At 47.1% G+C, this 17,415-nt stretch overlaps 1 protein-coding gene across 1 annotated transcript in view; it reads left to right on the forward strand.

Moving 5' to 3' along the window:
- The window catches only part of LOC138521543 (inactive phospholipase C-like protein 2), a 639,517-nt gene that overhangs the window by 553,636 nt on the left and 68,466 nt on the right, over nt 1–17,415 (forward strand). Inside the window, exon 5 of the mRNA XM_069634464.1 lies at nt 15,580–15,689. Within this exon, the coding sequence (XP_069490565.1) occupies nt 15,580–15,689 (110 nt within the window). The remainder of the gene's footprint in view (nt 1–15,579; nt 15,690–17,415) is intronic.

The raw sequence follows: 17,415 nt of genomic DNA on the forward strand, positions 1-17,415 counted from the left end.
TCTTGTTGCTGAGCACTCTGGTCCTGACCTCACACATAGCAGAAGATTGTTGGTGGGGACACAGTATTGGTTCATTAAGGTAGGCTTAGCCTGCACCAATCAATGGGGCCCATTTGTCTTTAAAAGGGGGCTGATGCCCTCAGTTAGCTGATCATCCATTGTCTTAGAAAGGAGTAAGAAGGACTCATTTGGACCCTGGCTGAAGGTACAGTCTACCTTACAGCTTCCGCCAGTGAATGAAGGCCAGGATTTCCAAGAGGGAAGCAATATCCCTCCCCTAAACATCTCCCAGGGGAGAGAGGGAGATACCGGACTCAGAGGGCCCATCCAGCAGCCCCAGAACTGGTACCCAACCAGCACACAGTTTGCCCTACTAGAAGCCAGCAAGCTTCTTAGGTGGGTAGTGCCAGAGAGTCTTCAAACAAAGGACAAGGCCGTTGCCTGCAAATACTCCCCTCAGCTTTGGGCCATCTGCCTTGAAAGGATGCTACGAGCCATGCAAAGAAGCTAGGAGGAGTGTCACACAAGCATCAACCAGCGTCCATCTTTTATGGGTATTTTCGAGACAGTCAAGTCCTCGAACCGCAACCAGCTGCACTGCTGACTGTTTTATTTTACTTTTATATTATTGTTTATTGATATAGCACTTATACACAGGTAAATTGCTTAAAAGCGCTTCAAGGCGGGAAGGGAACAAGGGAATACAGTAATCATTCTTAGGCCTTGAAGATTCTGAATGATCCAAACAGAAAAACGTGCATACTAGGACTGACGACATTTCTCCTAGTGCAAGTGCATGAAGTGGTACAGTTGTGGCCATGGGGGAGATGAGAGACAGTGGGAGGGACAGGACAGACAATTAACTGGTAATAGTACATTTAGGTCATGCATACGTAGAGACTGAGGTGAAGAGACGGGGTGTGTTGGGATGAACTAAGAGTCTGGTCCAGCAGGGCCATGGGTTAAGTGCAGAGAAGCCTCAACCAGCGTTCCAGATCCACCAAACCAGCACAGAGACAGCGATTCTGAGCCACCATATAGGCCAGTCTGCAGCCGTCCCTCCAGCCTCGCTTGCCGAACTGCCTGGCGGCTAATACCTGCAGCTGTAGCCCGTCTCAAACTCTGTTTTAGGAGCTGCCAAGCCCCCTGGAACTCCCTAAACGCAGTCGAGCATCAGTAACTTCTTAAGCACCAGGTACATTGTGGTTCTGCCCCCCTGGTCCTTCTCCGAAGGCCCCTAGAGACACTTACGACCCTTTGCTCCTAGGTGCTGAAACCAAATAACCTTGAACAGTAAGACTGATTACTTTACCAAGGACCTTCCTGTCAGTATCCAGAGTGTATCCCTTTCCTTCGTGAAACTGTCTGTCCTCTGTGTTACTTTACAGGGTGGGTTGTATTTTGTAGTGTGCTAGAACTGTCTGTTGTAATAATAAAGTAGATATGTTTATACAATCTTGACTGGACAGTCCATTTTATCATTGGGTAATGATTGCATTTTCTCTGTGTTGCAACTAACCAACGATCCACGACATTGCGGAGATAAGCCTGCCGTTCCGTCCATGTTACCAAAAATTGAACAAGGAGGTTTATAATTTAGTTGTGTTCCAATCTGTTCGGATCCCTTCTGGCCTACTAGAGGTGTGGGGCTGATTGAATGTTTATAAACTGATATTCATCCCTGGACCACTGGTGCCCCGGAAGTTGATTCATCACAGTTACCTCTTATGGCACATGGCACAGGCCTAGCCACCCCCATTGCGCGCACATTGCTGTGCCAGCATCAATGAAAAGAGATTTTTACTTTAATATTATAACAATATGGCAGGCAAGTTAAGTCTTGACTGCTGGGAACGACTGATGGCTGCAGGTGCACGGTTAAACAACACCTCGGTCATGGAATTTCGATTTTCACCGTTTTGGGAATCTAGTCAGACAATGTTTCCCAGATTTTGAATCCAAGAAAATCTGGGATAGTTCCAGCACTGTCTTCGACCCCATTGAGTGGATCGACTTCTGTGACGCAAATCAATGGAACTAGGCAGATCTCGTCAGTTCTCTGAAGGTTTCGAGCAAGTCCATAACTTTCTCGTAGCAACGTAGCCCTCGGGGCCTTCCCTCACATGGCAGCTCTGCTCCTCCAAGCCCAGCAAGCTGCCCCTGTGCATACAGGACATGGCAACCACGCAGACCATGATTACATATATCTGGGCGCAAACAGGCGGGCTGCACATGCAACCGAGGGGTCGATATTGTTTCAAGGAGCAGGTGCGCTAGGTGTGGTCTGGCAGACCATGGGCATTTACCATAGTACCAGTTTGGCGGGAACTATTTTGCTGTGCGTTGAGGGGTTGTATGCCTTTCGGGCCTATGCAGCTTGGCTGATGCATGGATGCATGGCCCGCGTCAACCTACCGCTTGCCAAGGTGAAGGCGGCGGCGGCGGCATCTCATGTGATTCTACTTTCCTGGAAACAGGGCACGGTGGACGTGCCGCTGCTCAGGTTCAACACCCCCCTCACAGCTCCTCCCCCCCCCCACCTCCCCGAGGCCAGGCATGCCTAGGAGCACTTGCCGCTCACCGCGTAGTTTCATCATTCCTATAGGCCTACGGTTAATCTTTGCACAGGCTTAATCGTAGGATTTTGCGCAGAATAAATTCATCTATTTTACCGTTCCCACCATCCACTGCTCGATTCTGTGGGGGGAGTGGGGGTTAATGGCTCGCCACAGGAGGTCTGGGCCCGATTGGTTGGGATTTGGAAGGGGAAGAAGTGTTTCTGGAGAATCCTCATTACTGGCGAGATTGAAGCTTCACAGTTTGAGGCGATGGAGCACGTGTCGTGAATTAATTCGACCGATGAAAGCAAGGAGCGATGCTTCCAGCCCTGGCGATGATTGCCTTTTTAACGGCAGGGCACGGTGCGCAGGCTGTGGGGCACACGTGTGACGGCCCGAGCCGGGATTACCAATCCGTCAACAGTTCCAGGCATCCGTCCCTTTAGCATGACGGACATACTTCACGAGGCCTTTCCGCGGCACAATGGAAAGAACTGCGTAGTGTAAAATGGCCGCTGAGGCGGCATGCCAGCGCTGTACAAAATATTGAATGAGTTAATAAAGTCAAAGATAGTGCTTCTGTTTCTGGAAAAACACTGTAGAATCTGTCCAGCTGGGAAACCTACGACATATATAATTGGAGTTCAAAGCACAGTAGGGTTAGCCAGCATTTTAAGTCAAATTTATGTTATGTTCGTTTATACCGCGTACTACTACCACCCAGTGGAAGTCTCCAGGCGCTCACGTGGCTCTGCAAGAAAAGAGGGCAGGGTGTGCTAGCGGGGATAGGATGATAGGATAGGTTCAGAACCAGGAGAAACTGACATCTGTGTGCATTGTCTTGGGTGCGAGTTGGTTGTTCAGCTCAGCTTGTTGTAACCATAAGAGTAGGATTCGTACTAGCGGTTGTGCTGGGTGTGTAGGTCATGTACGGCTGGGTGGAAATACAATCGTTCGCACTGGTTTGTTGTGACCATAAGGGGGTGTCCAGTGTTGCAGTTGTTTGTTAGGTGTTTGATGGCGTTGTGTTGGTGTGCGTTTGTGTGGATGGATTCATGGGTTGTGTGCATTGGTATGTTCCGCCTGAGGTTGGGTACAGGGTCTCTGAAGGTTTGTTGAGTGCGAGGTTAATGCTAGGTGTGTAAATATTTAGTGTGGTTATCGCATAGTCGTATGAAGTGGCATGGTGTATGTTGGAGGAGCAGGAGGGGGGAGGTTTGGTTAGTACATTGGTTAATCTTGACAGCACCTCAAAAGTATTTCTTCAGCACAGATCCGGTTGTCACACAGTGGTGCCCAACAACACTCCTGGTTGAGGTCTGTTGGCCGGCCCGCCACCTCTGCAAGCATAGAGACTACCTTCCCACCTCGTTTCCTCTGAGTGTAGTTGATTGGTTGCACCTAATACATTTCTTGTTACTCTGCAGAAATTATTTGGATAAACTGTGCCTCAGCATGTTGTGAGGTTGGCTGCTAAATTGGCGCATGGCTGGTTTTCATAAGAAGTGATGCGCGACCGAACTACCCTAATTATCTGGGTAACCCATGGTTATTCTAATGCTTCAATCTAATGCGTTAAGTGGCTGGTCTTTCTGAATGCGTAAAAGTGTGTGTGGGGTGTCGTTCCCTGAATCTGTCTAATGTGAGGGAGGCTACTCTTAGTTGATCTCTCTGGCCATGGCGCATGACCAAGGGGAGGAGGGTTTGGTCGGAGGGGAGGGGATTTTAGGTGCTCCTTGGTTTGCCACTATTGATTCAGATGAATGCTGTTGATTAATAGTCAAGACAACAGCATACCAATATCCACAAGTATGACTAATTTGTAAGCCTTTCATTTGTCTAAACCTGATAAAAATGTGCACCAATCGTACTTTGTCCAATGAGGACTCTTTTGCAACTGATCAGTCCGAAGATATTCTCTATCCTTTCGAGGATGACAAAAGAGGCACCCAGAGCTTTAAGTGGGCCGGGACTATCTGAGGCATAGCCCCAGAAGGCTGAAAAATGTGTATCCGAGATGGGGACCTGCCGGGGCTTCCTAAAGTACCCTGGTAACCCCAGCGCACTAGGCTCATAGAAGCCAAGGCTTCTTGTTCTAAAGCCTGAAGCTCTCGTGTGTAAGCGAGAGCTTCAGGCTTTAGAAAAAAAGGCCTTGCCTTTTCATTGTGTTGCCGCGTCGACGCCCCTTTCATTAGAGAAGCAGGGATCATCACCCTCCCATCCAAGGTGAGAGGGTGATCTATCTCTAGTGAAAAGGGTGCCTGGCAGAGGGTCAGCACCACAATTAAAAGATGAGGCAATAATTACCTTACCTGACTGTTGCCTGTTAGGCCATGGTCTGACCCTTTTGCAAAATCGAGCTGGGGCTCCTACGTGGGCATGGCCTGACAAGCAGCAGTCAGGTAAGTTAATTGTTGCCTCTTAATTGCGGCACCAACCCCCTGCCATGCCCCGCCCCCTAAAAGCCCCGGCTCAAGTTTGAAGGCCACTTAAACCTCTGGAGGCACCAATTCCCATGGTTTTTCCACCATAGCACGTACAAGGAGGACTCATGGTCAGCCTTTCTCATGTTTCCCCACCAGACCTTCAACCTGTTTCCTCCCATTGTTCTGTCTGACACTGCCCATCCCCCCTTATATACACAAGCCGGGGGCCTGGAATTATGATGTTACAGGAATTTCCTGGGACTAGAAGGGTTTATTATTAGCGGTCCTATCCTGGGGAGCATTATGAAGTAGCATCAGGGGTGTTCATGGCCCCAGATACATTAGCGTGGTGGAACCTGTTAGGGAGAATTCTCATTTATGGCTAATTTCCCTTACCTAGTGAGTCCCTCAGCAGCTTTGCTGGGTTTCTGGGGTTTATTTTTTTCACCTGGTAAGAGTGTGAGCCTTTTTCCCACTCTTACATGTGTTTTGCTCAGTGTATTTTTACTGTTTGTGTGATCTTGGGCACTGGTGCCTCACCTACTCCATGTGCCCTACTTTTTGTGTGTGTTACACAGAACCTTCAGTGCAGTGACACAGGTTGTCTTTGAGACTTCCCACTGACTCCATTTTTCTGGGGCTGACTACTGTGCCCAGAAACATGTAAAGTTGCCATTAACTTTATGTAGTGTCTCTTAACTACAGACCCAGTACAACCCATCTTACATGGAGTATTGGAAAGGGTTAATTCTTACCCATTTTTGTCTGTGTCTCTTGGAGCCTTGTTTCGCTCCCTTAACTTTACGACTTGGCTGGTGGCAGTGGTATCTATCCTAACTTTTCTACCGCGATTATATTATATAAACGTGGTACTGTTTTAGGCTATTATATCAGCCTCGAACATAAACCCGCTTGACCAAATACATTTTATTTTGGCTCCGGTTGGGTTTAGTCGCCATTTGTTTTTGTTAAAGTCTTACTTGTTGTTTGCTTTTGGCGCCAAACCAGGTTTGGTTTCTTTGTTCGCCCTCCTTTGGCGGGCTTCTGCACAGAAGCCCTCCTTTGGCGCCTGGTTGTCTAGGTGGGCTGAATGTGAGGGAGGGATTTAGTAACCCCCTGCGCAGGGTCTCCTTGGAGACCCAAGTCACACTCTGTGTCGATTGGCTGAGGTGGTTGACCGGGCCGGATAACCCCCCTGCTGTGTGATTGACAGCCAGGTTGTGTGAATGGCGGATTTTGGCATAAAAGGCAGGACTCTTGGGCTGGAAGTCAGAGGCGCCACTGGAACTACAAGAACTGAAGAGAAGCAGAGAAGAAGACGGCTGCTGCAACTCTTAGATCCCGGTGAAGCCCTGCATCAGTCCAGAGCTATCTACCCTTCAACGACAGAGAAGATCCAGTCCGGAGTCTTCTTCCCTTGAGCCTGGTGGGATCAACCAGCTCACCTTCAACAGCCAGAGAATCCTCTTCTGGTTTGAAATCGCTACACAGAGTTGTAGTGGTCCAGATAGCCATCAGGAGAACCCTCAACTGTTTTTAAGGAGTGCACCTTTTATTCATCGTTGCTTTGCTGCTGCTGGCTTCATCCCTGGGTAGTGCAGATCGCTCCAGACATCCTCCTTCTTGTCCCCATCACTGAAGCTTCAGGAACCGTGAGTCTGCAGGAACTACCAGGAACAACTGCCCTCACACCAGCTTTCTTCATCCGAATAAGGTACTGTGTCCATTTGGTCGTTCTCTCCGTCTGACCTTGAGGATTCGGGTGAACCCTTTTCCTTTCCGATGGCTTGTCCTTTCTTCCTTCTGCCTTATAACTTTTGCTTCCCTTTGACAACATCCAGTACTGCTGGCAAACTTTAATCGTCAACGATTCTAACCGTGTGATCCTCGACAACAGAGCTCCTGCTCCATTTGACACTGGCGCAGGCCTTTTGACTTTTATCTGCCTCTTAGAAAACGTCCACTGATTCTATTGCCTTGACAAAAGTATTGCCTATGATTTTTATCTACTATTCACTTGTTTTAATTCTATGTGCTAAGTGTGTTTGACTTCGGGTGTATTTCTTCTCGCGGGTACGCTTTATTTTCGTAAGACCAAACTGTCATTACTGACAAAAAGTGATCGCATAGTAACCCACGATAACGTCTTTGTTTTGAAACACCGGCCTGTCAAATTTGAATGTATTTGCCTTGAATTGTCCTGAACAAGAGGAATTGATTGCGTGTAGTGGATTTAGAGTGTGGTTTTATTTAATAGAAGTGAAGTGTTTTGTGAACAGATGGTTTAAAAAATAAATGTACTTATATTTTTTAACCAGAAACCTTCAGTTAGTGTTTGTTTGAGCCACAGTAATTGTAGTCCTTTGTGTAATCTCTACTACTGCTCATTTGCTCTTGAGATACGTCTGGCTGCTCAGCCATCACTACCACTTTACTGTGTAGTACAGGCTTGTACCAAAGGTGAAATTGTACTATCACTTGTAGTCTTAATTGTATGCTGTGTTCCCTAAATGTACTGCATATGATTCTGCCTAACAGGACCCATCACACACCCTCCCCCTCAGCACACAGCGTAGCACCTTGCCGCTAATGTACAAGATCAGCTCTCTGCCCTAACTGCTATATGGGAAATAATGTCTACCAATCCTTTATCCAAAGCATCAGTTTGAAAAATAAAGGGGGCGGGCCAAAGTTAGGAGCCAGCGGTAGGTGGGACAGAACGTAGCCCTCCACACACCTGTGAAAACGTTGTGGGTGTCACGTGTCCATTAAAGTTTGTTCGGGGCATTTTTCTTTAAGAGCAGAATGAGGTTTGCTGCTAGGCTGAAACAATGAAAGATCAAGATGGGAAAATATCCTATGTGACCCCAAGAAAGCCCTTAGTGGGTTTCTGTTGCCTGTCTTTAAGCACTGCTCCAGTCCCCACTTCGCCGGAAGAGGGTAGGCTTTGCAGAGTCGGTGTTAAGTCGTGCATTTGAAATGGTATCCATCCATGGGTCAGACTGGGGCATACGATTGTCTCGGCCACCAATGAAAAAGTGTCCCACGGTTGCAAATGACTTTTCATTCATTTTGTGACAGACTGTTTGAATAGTACCCAAGGGGGAGTTTTTGGATAAAATGAAATGCAAATTGTTCAGTTTAAAGAATATTTATTCAGCAACAATGGTCCAAACTACTAGCCACGTAGTAACTCATCAAACTGGCCCTCATTGGCCAAAGAAGTAGAAGATTTTGACCCACAAAAACTGGCCCTCACTACCTAGCATTTTGTGTTTTTGGTTTGGCATTGCCCTATAGACTGGTCCGATCCCGTGAGCGTCCTGCCGAGAGGTGTTCCAGTGATCTCTCCAATATACAGCATAGACGACCACATCGTCCACATAGACACCTGCATATTTGACATGGGGCTTCATTATTTTGTCCAGCAGATGTTGGGCTGTTGCCATTGTCCTGTGAAGGGCAAAAAGCATGATCTTGAACTGGTGTAGCGCTGGTGGTGTGAAAAAAACTTTTTTTTTCTCAGTGACCTGACCTGGTATAGCTCTTCCTTCTCAGCTGTTGACAAATTAGGAGACTCTGTTAAGGAGGGATTGGGAGTCTGGTTTTAGCAGAAGTTATGTGGAACTGCTTCATCTGAACAGTGTGTTGTTTTTAGATGTGCAGGGTTCTTCAGTTTTTGGGTGGTACACATACTGGATCTGTTAGCTTTTGGGTCTATCTGGCTGGAAAGCTCAGGCTGTCTGTTTGCTCAAGACTGCCTTGACCTTATATTGCTTTCTCCACTGAGCTAACAGTTTATTGGAACGAGTTGACAGCAATAATAGTAATTTGTACCAGGCGTAAAACCTACATTGTCTGGTGACATTATCAAGCCTGAGAAACATTCTGGCTCATAATCTTGTGATTTCATAAACCACTCACTCACTCATTCTTTCGAGATGGAGCTGCACACAAGTATTTTCAATTTCCTACTTGTGAGGTTGGCTTTCTCACTCTTTTTGGAGCACACCCAAAATATCTTTGAGGTGTCATCTGAATATCAACTCAATAGTTGGGAAGCCTGGTGAAGATATTGGGTGCTCCAACGATAGGAGCTCCTCCCCACATGTGCAGTCTCCTGCAATCATCTCTTTCAGAATGATCTGCATAGTTTGTTAAAGCGCTCTATGAAGCCGTCTGCCTGAGGGTGATGAAAGGTTATCTTTACAGCCCTTACGCCCAGGAATTGATGTGGTTGTTTAATCAGTTTTGATATTGCACGCCTGCCCCGGTCAGTTAGAACTTCACTGAAGAACCCCACAACTGAAGAATAAAGCAGATCTTCTATGAAAATCCGATGATGAGGCTGTTAGTTTCCTCTTTCCCTAGGCAGCTCTCGGAAAAATGCACAAGACGGCATTGTATTCTCTCTCTGGGCTTCGACAAAGGCGGCACACATAGGATGTCATTCTGGAGTCATGTCATCCTTGCTTGTGACCTTGTCTTTCTCTCTTCTCCGCTACTGGAGGGAATTCCAAGTCTTCCCTTCTCTTTGTAAAGGATTTTGATTTGAAAAGGGGTCAGGTTGCCACCAGGATTCCAGCGTGCCAGGCTTATTGCAGGGTAGCAGCGCTGATATGGCAGGGCGCTTTTGAGGTAATCCAGTAATGAGTACTGCAGGTAAAACAGTTTCAGAAGATGCAGATGTGCTGGCGATGAGAACCGTTCAATGAACCCGTTGGCTACTTCCTTTTTAGTTATTGTACGCCCTGGGTGTAGAGACCTTAGCGCTGACTAAGAAGTCCCGGTCTCGGCCACAGTACTAATCCTAGATTGAGTAATGTTTATGTGAACAACATAACACGACTTCCCTTGTGCTGCCATGAAGTTTAGATCCAATTCCTATAAGCCAGCGGGGGCCCAGCAACAGTTTTTCTGGCCCAGGAGGGCCACCATATGCCGAGGATCAGGCCGCAGCCAACGCCCTCACTCTACATTGCCAGCTGTGTTCCCCGCCAGGGCAGAAGCCTGACCGGGAAACCAAGGGCGCGAGGTGCACAGCAACCTTTTCTTTCTGACCCAAGAGGGCCACCATATGCTGATGATCAGGCTGCAGGCCATGCCCCCCTCTCTACATCGCTGGCTGCATTTCCCGCTAGGGCCGAAGCCTGCTGGAGGATCAAGGGCACGGGGTGTTGAGCTCCACAGGGGTGTTATGCGAACGCTGGAGCGGTCAATTATCTGCTATCACCCCCCTCCGCACTGCAAGCTGAACCATCGCCCCAAGGCACCAAACACAGATGAGGACTGCGAAGAGGGGGATTGGCCCTTACAAACAGTTTTTCTGCCCTGTATGTTGATTTGATTACACCTTTTTCATTGCATTTGCCTCAGTTTCCAAAAATATGGCGACGCAAGCTGTGGCAACGGATGTCGGTGCTTCTCCACCTCCATCCCCACCATCATCGTCACTATCTCGAAGTGTGTCTTGCATAACCAAGAGGAAAATTGTATCTGTGAAGCAGAGGCTTGTGGACCCACCCCACATAGACTGTGATTTAGGTGTCAATAAGAACAGGACCCGCAGCCATGCCATGATAGCGGGCGATGCTTACAATTTGATTAATGAAATCAACACATTTCTGGGAAGTGCTCCGATCATCATAGGGAAAAATACAGACGCCCCCACCGCAGAAGGTAACTCTGATTACCACAACAAAGGGAATGTTCAGGCAGTAGCCCTAACCAGTATAGGGGACACCCGCCTGGCCCACCTGGTGGATAATTCTGTGATAATTGATGCAATCCCTTTGACCCTGCTGAGCAATGGGCGGTTCGCCCTGGGTAAAGTTATTTTGGGGCCTTTTGAACCAACCACTTTGACACACACTGATACCTTTTGGTCCTATGCTCACGCCCTGGTCCCCGAAAAGACACTGCAAGACTTTCAAAAATAGCTCTCAGGCAAAGTCCAGTTCTGGCCTGCAATCATCACTCCTGATACAAGTGCAACCCTCAACGCAGAGGAACCTAAAATAGCCTCTGCGGCGACCTTAACAAGCAGCCCTTTAGTAATGGGACCTCAGGAAAGGGGGTATCCCACACCAAGGATTACTCTCGCAATATCTCCGAAAGACGTTGCTTGCCATGAAATCAAGGCGAGAGGCCTGCCTTCTGGGAAAGGACACTTATTGGGTCTAATCTCCCCTTGTATTGCCTCACTTGGAAAACCCTCTAACCTGATTCAAGCTTAGAGGAAACAATACGAGGTGCCATTGTTCTTTGGTTCTTGCCGAACTGGCGGCCTTAAAGATACTCTTACTGATGATACTAGATAACGGTAGAGGAAATGGAAGAGGCATACCAGGGGAGCACCAACCTAGCTATGAGGACGATATAAGGTGACCGGAAATAGTAGCAAAGAGTCTCTGTGGAGCCCTAAAGACAGAAATGACTCAGTTTGCCAAAAGTGGCCCCAGGATGCACATAGAAGCAAACCCTGTAAAAGAGATTTGGGGGGGCAAACTGACATTGTCACGAGTTCCATACCCATTAATCATCAGGCTTAATCTTCACTGTGGGATGACCAAGGGACAGTGTGCCATGGGGGTCAGCACATTATGTGGGGTTTGGGGGGGAAATAAAAGGAAGGGACCGATGAATAACACTGCAGTGGCACCACTCGCAATCCTGCGGGAAGTCAATGGGACCCAGTGGCAGTAACGGTGTGTTTGAGTTTGGCGGTAATTCTGCGGATTTACTGCAGAATTACCACCAAACCCGTAATGATGCTCCTGTCTCTCCGCACTCCAAAGTAACTGCATGAAATACGATTTCCAAGTGAAGAATCCGGTGCAGAAACCAAATGGGGAAGTGTAAGTGTAGCAGACGTGTGCCTTATAACAAATAAAAAACAGAGAATGAATTTACAACTAAAACATATACAAGGAAAAAATCTCGAATCTAATAAAAAGATATATATGGGGTGGGGAAGGGGTTAAAACGGATGGGGAGGGTCAGGGTTGCTTAACTCCATGACTTGAGGGCCGGAAACATGTTGGATTTACAGTAGACCTCTCATTGATATGCACAAGATATATTTGCATACAATGATTCAAAATGTATGCAAATTATTTCTCATGAATAGTAATGAGGGATATCCTGAAAACCCGTCAGGATTCCAGCATGAAGTTGGACAACCCTGCCTTAGAAGATGAAGAAACCTCCACATCATCATTATCATCCTGAGGAGCATTATCTACAGTAATGTCTGATGGAAATGTGTCCATGTAGGAACCTCCTTAGATGGACCTGGACCCATACCACAGGCGGAGTCGGGCTTGAAGCGCTGGGGGAGCAAATGCAATACTGTTAATTAGAGCAGAGATGACAATGGTCCTGGTAGAAGCATGGTCTCCAAAACAGTAGTTGAAGCTGAGACTGAAACTGACAGGAGAGGAGTTGCTGGCTCTGGAATAACCTCTCTGATGAAGTCTGTGAAGAAGGTCCTCGTGACCAGTGTTGTTAAAACCGGTCTGAGTTTATGCAGAAGTCTTTCTTTCTTTTCTGTGGCGTATGACGATACCGATGATTGGAATTCTAGAGGCAATGATTGGGAGCCCAGGAAGCATGGTTGCGACACTGGTGGTTTCAGACTTCTGTTCCACGTCGAATCATGCACCGAAGGTAAGAATATAGCTATGGATGGCGTAGCTGACCAGCTGTTTGGTGGAAGGTCCGTAGGAGGAGTAGACACTGTTGGTGATTTTGCTTTGGATGACAACAAAGCGGCAAACAAAGTCGTAGCCAGTCGGCAGATTTGTCAGGTTTGTTTGCCATGGTGATGGCTGCAGCGGTCGGATGGTCACTATTGACACTCTACGAGCAAGAAGAAAAAACAGAGAGGAAGAGAGATCAGATCAGAGCTATGTCCGCAAACTCACTACTATTACCATCCCCATAAAAACCTAGCAAATGCAATAATAATTCCCCCGTCCACCCCATTACAATCCCACTACAGGACAAGGAAGGCGGGAGACAGGAGACGGGCCTGCCCGAAGGGAAGGGACCCGATGGGCATCAATCAGCAAATTCCTCTGGAATTTAGGGAATACGCCTAGCCTAAGTAGGGATACCATGTCAAAACAGACCTAGTTTCCAAGGAGACAGGACTACCCCGAATGGGGAGACTTCAAACTTAGAAGTCTAACTTGCCCCTTAGGTCCTACAACCCTCTGGTTAAGTCCATGAATGGAGTATGTGGGAATGGAAAGGACCCAAAGAGCCCCTCCTGGGTTAGTGAGTCGACATTGAGGCCCTGCGCCGCTGTGTCCCGCGACGGAATGAAAGGAACAGAATCCAAATCTGCACCTTCTAGATTGAGAGGCAACCAATAAAGTCTCCTGCTGGTGGATGATGAAAAGCCTGTTCCCACCATTGAGCTCAATGCAAACGCGCAGCATTTCAGCTCAAAATGATCCGGCCCAAAACACTGGGGGCAACGATGGTGCTAAGCTGTTCACAAGCGCCTGTCCCTCCCACGTGGAGAACAGGACTGACAGGTCTACGCATGCGCATGGGGGATTTCAGAATGCAGAGCGTTGCATGGATGCTGGCACCTTGCATTTTTTTCTGTTATAATTGCGCTGCTCTGCATTAAGCTCCGGTCCCGTGACGTAGGAAGAAATAGACTATAAGGAGGGTGGAAGGTGACTGGATGGAGGAGTCTTTTAGAAAACCAGTTACCACTCAGAAAATAGTCCCACACTGAGAAAGTAGACTCGGTGCATGGAAGGCTACAGAAGCCGACGACCCTGAAGGAGCACGGCTACACTGACAAACCACCCCTTCTTCAAGGAACTTGCTCCCCAAGGGCACCCACTTTTGAAATATGTGTACACACTCATCCAGACATCCATCCACACCACGAGACCATTAAAATGCTAAAAATGGTCAGATATCATAGAACATCATTTGAGATATGCTTTGGTGCAGTATTTCATGCTGTCGCATGCCTATTTCTGAAATGGGAGATGTGGTCATATGGCAAGGTCTTAAACAAGCTCTGTTGGCTTCCATAGAAGAAGATCCCACCTAGCAAAGAAACTGGAACTCTCAGGTGATGAGGGCGCTGCAAGGTGTATATAACAAATAACATTGTGCCCTCATAGAGCGTTTCATGTCAGATTCCTCCAGCTTCTAAGCGCTGCACTCACAGAAGTTATTATGACCCCATTTATATTATGTAATGGTATGTGATTTACTGACCACAGGACTGAAGTTGAAGTGGACCATGCCACCAGATTTAAGCTTGCGTAGTGTGGGCTTCTCTATCATCATCTCATGTCCGAGACCCACCCTTCACACATGCAGCTATCCAACCTTGGCATATAACATGAGACCCTGGAGAACCCTAGATTAGAAGAAGCAAAGGCCTCCCCTGATTATCTGGGATCAATGGAAATCATCACTCCGTTTGAATCCCTCTTTCTCATAGTTTCAGGAATTGTTCAAACCTTGTTTCTTTCAAACATATTTCAAATGTATTACTCATTGTTCTTAATCAGAATGATTGTGTTGATTGTATGCCTATTCTATTGCTCTTGTGCCACCTTTTTAATTATTTGTTGATGGTGCTCTGGTGCATCTGGGCGAGGGTTTCTAAATCAAGAAACAGACAGGTAAAAAAAATACTACTAATGACATATGAATCTGGCTCATCAGTTTCCACTGGGAACCCCTCGCCTGCTCATCGCCTCATCCATCCATTGATTCCAAGGGCCATTGAGCCCCTGAAGTTCTGACTATTGCCTATTGACCTTCACGTTCTGATAACCTCCTATTTTCTAGTTAATTTGACCCATGATTTTCTTGCAGGATCCATCAGTCAAATCGCTAACTAATTAGCCCTTTGGCTTTCATCCAGTAATTCAATTTTCTAACCCCATGGCTCAGTGACTTTCGTACACTAATCACCCATATACTGTAGCTTCCAACCCGTTGGCTTCCATTCAGTAATTCCCCCTTCATATTTGAGATCCCTGGCTCATTGGCTCCCATGCAATAATAACCCCTGTATGTTTAATAACACCGGCTCATTGACTCCCATGAAGTTTACATCATCGGCCCATTGGCGTCCATGCAGTAATCACTCTATATTTACAACGCGTTGGCCACCATGCTGCATGTGGTCCTCTAGTTTTGTTCCAGGCCATTAAACCATTTCTTTTATTTTGGGTGGCGGGAAAACCACTGACCACAGCATTAACCCCTACAAAGGAGGGGATGAAATATAGATGGGGGGGAAAGGGAGAGGTAAGGGCTGATGGGTACCCCCCAGGAAAATATACGAATGCCATGGCCGGAGGTTTTGTCGCTGGCAACAAAAAAACAGAGTCACACAGAGCCTCCAGTTTGAAGTCATTTGGGGCAATTGTATTCCATGGAGTCGCCAGTGTGCTTTTAGCTGAACCCTCCTTATGTTTTGCCTGTAACACCTTTATTGATAGGGTGAATAGATTTCAAATGGGTTAGCTATTCTCTCCAGGCTGACCCCTGCTGACTCGATTCCAGAACTTCACTTACCTGTAGCGCAATGCTCTTTTGTTCTGCAGGGATGGATTTCCATGAAGATTTGCACCGGACGGAGGCCAAGGAGGGCCTGAAGGGACGGAAGCTGCAGAAGGCCATGGAGAGTTTCGCCTGGAACATCACGGTCCTGAAGGTACTGTAAGAACAACCTTTCCTTAGCGGTTCGATGTGGTGCCGGGTTAGCTCCGAGGAGCACCGGAGCACTCTGCATGCATTTTTACTGTAGCCGGGTCAACTGGAGCTGCTGTCCGTAGTTGGGGTCCCATTACAGAAACCAGGATTTAAAGTGGAGGAGTGGGGGAGACAGATCATAGGGGTGATACCAGACAGCATAAAGTGCAGTTTGTTTTTAATTATCCACATCACGTTAAACATATTTGCAGTTTTTGTTCCACCAGTTCCAAAGCCAAGATTGGAACCCTAGTCTCCAGGTTCCAAGGTCAGCAACTTTTCCACTACACCGAATCACCGCACCTTCCCCCAAAGCAGGCAGAGAAGTCTGTGTATAGGTATGGCCTCTGTGGTGTATCATCCTAGCATGGATCTGCAACCATTGACAGGCCAGATTCTTTGGACTACAACTCCCATCCGCTCTAGCCAGAATAGTCAGTAGTGAGGTGTCATAGGTGTTGTAGTCCAAAACATCTAGAGCGCACCAGGTTGCAGACTCTCTCCTAATGCATTGGTTGGCTTACTTTCCATATTGTTTGGTCACCTGTACATGTCTCTAATACTTTCTTTGCACATGCTCAGTGTTTCTGTCCTGCTTACAATTCCCTTGGAGGCACGTGTAGCCAAATATTGGGCCTCCATTAACAAGGGTTCGCCAAACCATGGTGATGGATCTCCAGGTCATGCTAGGGGATTGGCATGTGTTTGCGGTGGCTCTTTGGGCATTTTGGCAGATCACTAAATCATCATGAGGATCAGGTTCAGTGGTGAATCGTATCATCCTGGTGGTTAATATGCAGGTTTTTGGTGGCAAATATTCAGGTCGTCGTGATGGAGCTTTGCAGTTGTCGGCTGGCATCAAGATCTTGCTGGTGTATAGGCATTTCCTAGGGCTGATGTACAGATCTTGGATGCTTATCCGCAGGTATATTATGCTAGTCTCTGGGCCTTAGTTGTTGTTCTCCAAGTCTAAATTAATGTTTCCAGGTTTTGAAGGCAGATCTGTGTATCAAATGAATAGATGTCCAGGATGTACTTTTGGATCTTCAGATCATAGTGTTTATTATCATTATAATTGTTGTTTTATAAGGTTCTTAATACCAGAGATTGGTTTCTAAGCGCAGGGTCAGGATTCGAACCTGTGTTGTGCTGCATTGTCTTGCTTCCAAGACATACACTTTTCCCCAAGCTATCCCCCTCACCTTGATAAAAGAGCTAATAGTTGTCGATCATTATCTAGAAGTGGCTGATTATACCAGTCTTGATTGTGAACTTCCAGAACTCCAGGTCAAGGGGCTGGAGCTCCAGATGTTTGTTTCTGACATCCATAGCATTATGGTATATATTTAGGTTTGGTTGTGGGCCTCCCGGTCTTGGTCACTGATATCGTTTTGTGGGGTAATATTGTTGCCTTTCTAGTAGATTGCAATACATTTTTGATATTGTGCAGTCGTCACTAGAGGATTCCAGGTCTAGTTGGGAGTTCTGCTTGTCATGGTGACATGGCTTCAGGTCTTGGTGGTGGAACCTCAGGTCATGATACCGATGTAAAAGTTATGTTTATCGACCAACTAGCAGAGGAGCAGATTCTTCAGATCTTGATGGTGAACCAAAAGAATTTGCCAGCAGTATCCGAGTTTGTGTTGGAGGGGCTCTCTGTCTTGATATTCAGGTCTTGGTGGCTGATT

This window comes from Ambystoma mexicanum, chromosome 13 (assembly GCF_040938575.1).
Source record: "Ambystoma mexicanum isolate Mex_15411 chromosome 13, UKY_AmexF1_1, whole genome shotgun sequence".
In the NCBI taxonomy this organism is placed as follows: Eukaryota; Metazoa; Chordata; class Amphibia; order Caudata; family Ambystomatidae; genus Ambystoma; species Ambystoma mexicanum.